An 8,930-nucleotide genomic window follows, 5' to 3' on the forward strand; every position below is an offset into this window, starting at 1 on the left:
AAATAGGGCAAATAGCTTTATGTCCAACCCCAAAGATGTTTACAAAATCAGGAGTCCTGTGGGGGCAGGTTTTCATCATGCCTATATAATTAAGTCAGGAGTTATGCCAATGAACCTAACTGACCACCCTTGTATTAAATTGGTCTTAGAGGAGAGTCAACTCCCTTGACTTTAAAGGCAGTTTTATTTTCACTTTTTTCTGAAAAAGGGCATGCAAGATTTGGCTTTGTGTCTCAATAGTCGTATCGTATAATTCAAAAGAATAACAATCTACTGAAGAGTTACCAGGAGTTTTAACACAATCTAACTTGGAAAGACTTCTTTTTGTGTCACTTACTTGCCATTCACTGCTCCATAACGAAGAGGCATTCTATCGTGTTTATTCCAGACAAAACATATCAAATTATTTTCTGTTTTAGATACTAAATTTGATCAGGTGATAAAAAAGTCTAAACTTAGAAAATTCTGTAAAGAAGCAGATTTCCTTGTTCTTGGAACAGTCTGTTAGTTGCATGTGAATTAGGTCTAGGTTCTCAAAAATATTTAGATTCATGTTGATTTGAGTGTTGTCCAAATACTTTTGAGGATATTGGTATAATGGCAAGAAAGACTGCAGAAGCCTATACATTACACAAGGCAACACTCACCTTTTAAACATGGGGCCCTCAATGTGAAGCATTTGTGCTTACAAGGAAGAAGTGGGGGCACACTGCAGCAAGGGTGCTTGTTGTGAGCATTGAGCTGTACACAGGACTCTTCTATATTTTCCATGTGACCTTTAGAAACATGCAAAAAAAAAAAAGGTGGAAATCTTTTCTTTTGATCCTTTGAGAAATTCAGAGTTCTCAAAACCAATGAATCTAAGGCAGGGTCACTAAACTTAAATGTCTGCAGCTCTGAGTTATTAAATTGGAGGTTTTCGGCTAGGAAGAAATTCTGGAGTGAATTCCTGGCCCTTCTGAAATCAGTAAATGTTCTGTACTTGGCTTTAGCAGGGACAGAAGGTCATCCTGGTTATCTGTCCTGCTAAGCAGACTAAACTTCTGTTACGGAAGCAGTGGTAGAAGTTTCTCTTTATCAGTATTCTACACAGCTCCAGAAATGTAAAAAGTGGAAATTAAAAGTTGAAGATAGCTGTATCCATAGTCCTGTTCCTGTTGTTTGGACTCCTGTACCCACTGTGCCTGAGTGCTTTTAACCATACTGCTGCTGAATGTTTACTTCTCCCTTCTACAAGGGGGAGTTTGGAGGTGATTGATCTTATGAGATCTGACATACGATTAGTCCCTCAGGACTGGGCTGTGCAAGTCAAATGGAGTTTCATCCTGTCACGATGCGAGTGTAAAATCTGTAAAAGGAATGCTAGGTAGAGCTATGTGGTGCTTGAGATGACAGTCCTTCTAGGAATGGAACTTGCTAAGACTTTAATATGTGTATTTCAACTCCAGTCTAACTAAAGCCCTCCATATAGTGTCCTGGGTGCTGGTAAACGGCAAGACCATGCTTGACAAAGTCTGCTGGATTTATCCGTCGGGCTCTAGGTGGAGTAGAAACGACAAGGCCTTTTGCACCTTTGATGCTTTTTTTCTTCCTTGTTAGGATGGGTATCTTGTTACTTGTGCAGGAGGAAAGCCAAAATATATCAGGATAAACTTTTGTTTTCATATTCCTTAGTGGAAGAGAAAGTAGAGAGAAAATTTTAAAGGTATTGTGTGGTTTATTTGTTTAGATTACATTGAACTTTTTGAGTGTGGCTAATTTTTCCCTATGCTGTAACCAGGTCCTGAAAACAAGAGGTTTTTTTCATTCCTTATCTTTTTTTGTCCATTCTTCCTGAATTTCTCTTAAACTGCCTGGAGTCTGTGTGGTTGAGTTTTTATTCATTCATTCTTAAATACAGTAATATTATCTGGGCTATTGTCTGGCATGCATTTCTCGTAAAAGAAACAAATAAATAGAAATATCTTTTTTCCTGATAAGTCTTGTGCAGGAAAAGGCGGATGAATGATGAATCACTTCGTGGTTCTGGCAGTACTGCTCCCCTTGAGGACTTGCTACACTACCTACTCACAGCAAGGTAAATGTTTGAACATTTGTTTTTTTATTTGGAAGCAATCCACAACAGCTGAAGCTTTGGACTTGCTCATTTGTAAGTCTCCTGTCATTAAGCGACATGTTACATGCTTAATCAAATGATTCTCTTTGGTAAGGTGATGAAGCAACTTGTTTAATTACCTTCTGTAACCCCATCATGCAGAATTGCCTGTTGAATCATAACTTGCAAGGATGTGAAGCCAGAGTGTATTTATTTATCTGCTCCCTCTCTGTCTCATATGTTTTTGATCTGTACTTTGTCATCTCCAAATAACTTATTTCTTCTTTGACAACTTTTCTGCTTTTCTACCTCTTCCCTTCACTTTCTCTTTTTTGTTTGTGTCATCTATGAAAACTTTAGCACTTCTGTTGGCTCTTTTCTGATTGTGCCACAAGATTCCAGGACCAGATTTTTATTTCTTACACTTCACATACGTATCCCATATAAAGAAAAAAGCAAATATGCGTATTCGGAAGGAACAAAGTTGAATATAAGAATAACTTTACAGAAGGCTGTGTATTTTAAAGTAAAAGCACTGCTTGCACATTTGCTGCTGGCAATAGCATTGGGCATGACTCCATTAAAAGAAAAAAAAAAGGAATGAATATTTTTAATTGGTTTTTCTGTGACCACCATTAAGAAGGCAGAACTTACCAGACTATAGTATGCATTATAGAAGTTTTATTGCCTTAATTAAGTTAGTGAAGGAGGGAGAGGGTGGTTTTTTTTATATTAATGTACTTGTTACCATACTGAAGGGGGTAATATATCTGTTTCAGACTTTTTTGCCTCTCTTCAACCTTGAAATTCATGTGTTCACATTTCATTCACCTAAGGCGCCAGCTCCTCAGTTTTGAGATGCTATTACCAATGCCCCTTAGAGTGGCAAAACTTTGTAATGCAGGCAAGTCCAAACAGTTACTGCATTACAGTAATTTGGTCACTTGTTTTCACATGTGGTTGTTCAGGAATAAAATTAGTCTCTGTTGTTAATCATCAAGATATTTTTATATTCTTGAGTTAGCTTTCAAGTTAAAACAAGGCTTAAGATGCCTTGATTATTTAACTTTGCTAAGAGGGGAAGATTATAACCAGGAATGCTACAAATATTTCTACATGTGTAAATTATACTACAAAAGTCTTTAAGTCCCACATTGTAACTCAATGGTCTTCAAGATCTTGGAGATATCCTTAATTATATTGTTTCTTCTGTTTGTTGGTGCTGTGTATAAGCCCTGACTGGTAATCTAGACTGTCTTATGCCAGGCTCTGAGGAAAACAAAATTGTGTGGGGTCTGAAGTAATATGTCATTTAACTAAAAGGAGATAATGGAGGGCCACTCGTACAGATGGAGAAAAACCAGAAACTAAACTTGGTTTTTTGTCAAGTTAATTAAATGTGGCAGGTGAAAATATTCTCTATGGTGAGAAAAGGGATTAGATTTTAGCTTGGACAAAAAGAGACAGATGTAGAGAAGAGAGGCAATGCAATAGACATAATAGTGACACTTGCAATTAGAATTGGCTAGAGAAGGAGCAGAAAAGAGGATAGGGAAATTCAGAAGATATGTATGGGTTTCTATTAATGGTGCACCCTGAAAAAGGAAGCGGTTTCTGCCAACTGGCTGGCTTTTCTTTCAGGCCTGTTTGTTTCCTTTCCCTGGGAGTCTTACTTCGTGCCTGTGAGTTTCATTGAGAGACTAGCTGAGTCCCTTCCTTTAGGTTTCGTTTTTTGTGCTGGGCCCATCTGTCTCCCCCAGTTGCTTCCGCACTGTAGAAGGAAAACACAAGAATGGCAAGGGCCAGAGCTTTAGATCAGCCACCTATTTGCATATGTTAAATGAGGTCCCCTCAGAGACTTGGTAGATGGTGCTTCAGGTAGAAGGATTATGAATGTACAGGTAAGGTTGACCAGAAAATGAGCAGCTAAGATTCCATGCTGGAGACGAACAACATTACAGTCAATTCCTTAGCATGAGTGGGATTCTAAGAGCCTTTATCTTGTTTTGATGGTGAAAGTCTGTAGAATGTGAGGAGATGAAGTGTGTCTTGTCTTACCTTCCCAAAATAACATAAGATACTCTGCTTCCAGAGTTAGTTTTATGGCTCACTTTATTGCTTTGGTTGTTCTGGCTCCTTGCCTGGTCAGTCCTTGGCAGTGAAGCTAACCAGTATTTCTGTTTTCCAGTAAAACCTAAAATTGCTTCTCCCTCGTCATTTGGGCAAGTGAAATTTATCCCCGGGCCTTCCACTTAGTTTATTAAGTTCCAGACATCTACTAGTTATCATAGGTGCTGGGTTTCCTTATGGTAATATAAAATTGATGGCCATCATTTTTCAAAAGCAACTGTCAAGCAGCAGGTCTGATTTTTTTAAGGACCAAGTCATAACCATAGCCAAAAAGGAAATTTGACTTCTGCACTTGAAACATTTTTGCATTTACCTCACAGAAGACACTAATGCTGTCAAATTCTGCTTTCAAGTAATTTACAGATGTTCATCTTTTTCCAGTAATTATATATTAAGGCTGCAGTGAGAATTGATAGAAGGTATATGTGCATATATGTGTGTGTATACTTCTTCCACAGTCCTGTTTCTGAGACCAAGTGTTTGAACAATGAAACCTTGATTTCTCCCTCCAAGCATACCTGAAGAAGCCTGTGCCAGTAGTTTCCTCTAGATTGAAAGCATATGGTTTTCATTTTGCTTTGACTTCCAATACCTTTCAGAATGGAATGGATTAAAAATAGACCAACAGAGTTTGTAGATGATTTGCTAAAAGAGAAACAATCCTTTCTTTCAGCAGTTTTCTATAAGTTGTTACTAATGGTACAATATATACTTTCCTCCATTTATTCTTTAATTATAGGCTGGACTTGTATAAACAACTAAGCTGTGTCAGTGCCTTTATTCTCATAATTAATAAATACGCTTATAAAGTATTATTTGCTTCCTTTGATTGATCAGGGATTGTTATAACTGCTGCTTCTCTTGAGCCTTTAATTTCCTACAGTTAATGTAAAGATCCGTATGTAGACAGACGTTATTGCAGAGCCGGCACCACAGGATAAATTGCAAAATGGTTTGGATATCTGATTGCTGCCAGAAGCATCTATCAAAATGTAGATTCTCAAACTAAATTTCCTGAATGCTTGCGTTTCTGCCAGTAATATTCTGTAAAAGTCTCAGATAATCATTGGGTTAGTGGGTGGAGCACATCTAGGAGAAATGACTGGAGGTGGCAGTTTTGTGAGAAGGAGCTGCTGAGGTTTCTCAATCCAGCATGTCCCTGAGGACTGTGACTGTAGTGGGGCAGGAATACCCAGAATGAGTTCTGTTTTATTAAAACATGCAGTTATTTCTGTGATTTCTTTTCTGTATCCGGATCAGTATCAGTGTTCTGACCCTGTAACAAGCAGAAGCATCTCAGAAAGCAACTGTGACAAAAGAAAAAGCCTAGTTACTTGGCCAGTTCCCTGACTTCATTAAAAACCAGTTCAAGTTTAGGTTTCTTTTTTGTTTGTTTGTTTGTTTATTTTTCAGGAAGGAGTCAAGATACATATCAGTGAGTGCCATATTTCATCTCTTCAAAGAGTTAGGTTTTTTTGGGTGGAGCACATGCCCTCCCAAAAAAGAAAGCATCTAAAAAGAGGGACCACTCATAAGGTGATCTGTAGTTTTCAGCAGGCTAGTCTTCTTAAGGGGCCTTTCCTTTCCTGACACCAAAAGGGACTTCAGTCTGACTTTTAAACTTTATTTTATTCTGGGAATTCACTCCAGACCCACAAAAGGATGGAGGTCCCATTATAACTAGGCATCTAATTCCAGTAGAAGAATCCATAGCCCTGACTAAAATACCTAAGCTCTGTGCAGAGCAACCAGGAATGTGGCTAATACTAGACTATCATCTGAGCTAGCTAGTGGAGGGAAGCTCTTAACCTAGCCTGTTCAAATACTTGATTTGCATTAACTAATGTAGTCTTAATTAGGTCAGAGAGCAAAATTGAGCCTAGATTCTCTGCGCTAATGATGAGAAGGCTTGCTGGGGGTTGGGACTTCTTGGAATTCAGTCCCTGTTAATACATTATGTTGTTCCTCTTCTTAAGACTATAAAGGGATGGATCAATATTCCCATAAAGTAGCTAGTAAATTGAGGGCATAAAGAAATTAAATAGCATACCCAATGTCATAGAGCGGTGCTATTGAGTAGATTCAGGAACCTCATTCTAGCCTGCTGATGCCTTAAAATGAAATATTATCTTTGCTTTTGATATCAACAGCATGGGTCTTGATCACTTTTTTTTTTTCCCTTCAGAACTGTCTGGTGTGGAACCTATCTTACCTCTAACCACTGTTGTTTCATGTGTGTTTTGTAACTTAGCTGAACATTAATATTTTTGTGTCCTTTTTGTGCTCATAGAATCCAGCGTGTTTCCAGTAACGTACCTTAACATTTCCAAGGATTTGGCTCTTCAGCGGCTGCTGGTGGAATGGGACGTTAGTAAGTCAGCACACGATGCTGAGCTGGCAATGTCTTTTGAAATACAAGTCCGTCGAACAGATGAAACTAATACTGTGTGGACAGTAAGTGTATTTTTAAAAAAGGTATATTAGTTATTTAAAATATAAAGGAAGCTAAAGGAAAATCAAATGTTCAGATGCGTATGCAGATAGCTTTGCTGTATAGGTTTACGATTTACAACATCGTATTTACAAAACTGTACTAGAAATACCTCTGTATTTTACTAGGTGCCAGACTTGGTCTAATGTTATGCCCAGTTATTGTGCAAAAAAAAAATTGGCTCAGATGAAGAAGTAATTTCCACCTGTGCAGAATGTAGATATGCCTTGCATACTCTTATTGAGGGATTGTGGTGGGCAGACTTACGAGATCTGATTTCGAAGGCCTCTGTTTCCCTTTCAACATGCAGGTCCCCTAAGTGGCCTCCCAGAAACATCCCTTCTGTTGCTCCTAAAGGCAGTCTTTTTTGTAGCATGATTACTGCCCTTCACTGGGGGCTAATTGAGCATGGTCATGTTGCTGCAATTCCACTCACCTTATGAACCAAACGATAGTCTCAGTGTGAGCAAAGCCGTTTAAGCCCTGTGCTTGGCCCTGTTAGCAGTTACCTTATACCTACCTCTTCCAGTTAAGGAAGAATAGCGGTCTCTTATGCAAAGTCCGTAGCCTGCTAGTTTTTCTTAACACCTAAACCTGCCAAATTTTCTGAACAGGTTGAGATCACCCAAATCATAGGCTTAGGCCTGCTCCCGATGTTTTCCCCAGTTTGTGACTTCAGTGTGAGAACTTTTGTCTCCAAAGAAAATTTCCTCTCCTTTGGATCTGACAAAATCTTTTGGGAACTAAATGCATGTTTTAGGGATATTATAACCTATTACGAGTCATCTGCTGATTGAACTGTGGAAAAATATGAAATGCACATGTTAAAACTTGGTAAAACTGGAAAACTGCTCTAGCTTGTTTAAAGCTGCTATTTGTGAGAAAGCACTTAAAGCAGAGAAGGGCTTATTTTTCTGAAACCAGAAGTCAATAAAATCGGATGGGCACTGTTACAAATCACAACTTATTCTGATCAGCCAAGTTGGTAGTATTTTGTCTATGAATTTGAAGAACCACATCTTCACTGCAGATGAGCTCTATGCAGTTCAGAAGATCTTGTCCACTTTGATACATGGGGTAGGATTTTTAACACCGCATGAGTAGATCTAACCCTGAAGTCAGAAACTGGGACCATATAGCTATAAACAATTAAATGTTTTCTTGGAATATCCTTTCAACAAACTCTTATTAACATGCTGGAAAGAAAGAGTTTTTCGAATCCAAGGACGTAGTCTGTTCTGTTAATCATGATAAACATGACAAGGAAAATAAACAGGGTATTTTGGATGTCACTACCAGACAGGAATGTATTTGCCTTTATGGTTTTGTGAAGAATGTGTACCAATAAAGAAACTCTGTGAGTCTACTCATACCAAAGAACAGACAGTCTATATAACTTCCAAAGCAGTGACTACATTCCTCGGTGCTATAACTGAGAAATTAAATTGTAAACTAACTGCAGAGTTTTTCTCAGAGTGGTGGTATTATGAAAGTGCAGGTGTTGCTGATGGAAACCAGTAATGGAGAGCAGTTCTTTAGTTGTCAGTGTGAGCCAGGGCTCTGGTACAGCTCATATGAGCAGCACGGATCTATATGCTGAGAATCTGGTATGGTTGCTTTAAGAAGTACTGCAATATATGTTCTAAAATGTATTCATAATTATAGGTGATTAATAGAATCTTTTTAGCCATTTTTTCCTGCTTCTTATGGCCTTTTATGCCAGGGCAGATTCATACCTGGAGTACCTTTTCATCTATCTGTCTATGTAACTACATGGTGCCCTGGTTAGTCTGAGTTGCTGTGCTGTGTATTGGTGCAGCTCATTTAGTGCCCAGTTAGTAGGTACATGCTGAGAAAAATTTGTAAGGTATCTTCTCTTAGAGAGCAGCAGAACATTTTATATTTTTTGCTGTTTGCCTGCATTTATGTAATTCAATATAAAAATGTTTGCCAAATGACTGAGCATTTAGCTCTCATGATTTTTTAACTCCATTTTATATTTTAGGCTGTCCTTCTGCTACCTTCATGGAGCTTTAACAGTTTTGGATGTATTTTTTCATGTTTCTTGGATGTGCAGTCAAGCATTTTGGGAAAATCAGCAGATATTTTCCTACTCTGCCTGTCACTGATGGTAGTACTGTCCTCAGATGCTGTGCCTCAGAACTACAATGAGATATCATCTGCATAAATCCTTACTGGCCAGTGCAGATTCCT

At 38.3% G+C, this 8,930-nt stretch overlaps 1 protein-coding gene across 1 annotated transcript in view; it reads left to right on the plus strand.

Moving 5' to 3' along the window:
* Nucleotides 1-2,004: 2,004 nt before the first annotated feature.
* The window catches only part of LOC104081198 (oncostatin-M-specific receptor subunit beta-like), a gene marked incomplete at its 3' end in the record, with an annotated part of 13,594 nt that continues 6,668 nt past the window's right edge, over nt 2,005-8,930 (plus strand). The window contains exons 1-2 of the mRNA XM_009583836.1: nt 2,005-2,077; nt 6,516-6,679. Of these exons, the coding sequence (XP_009582131.1) occupies nt 2,005-2,077; nt 6,516-6,679 (237 nt within the window). The remainder of the gene's footprint in view (nt 2,078-6,515; nt 6,680-8,930) is intronic.

The sequence above is a fragment of the Fulmarus glacialis genome, unplaced genomic scaffold, assembly GCF_000690835.1.
Source record: "Fulmarus glacialis isolate BGI_N327 unplaced genomic scaffold, ASM69083v1 scaffold27918, whole genome shotgun sequence".
NCBI classification, from domain to species: domain Eukaryota; kingdom Metazoa; phylum Chordata; class Aves; order Procellariiformes; family Procellariidae; genus Fulmarus; species Fulmarus glacialis.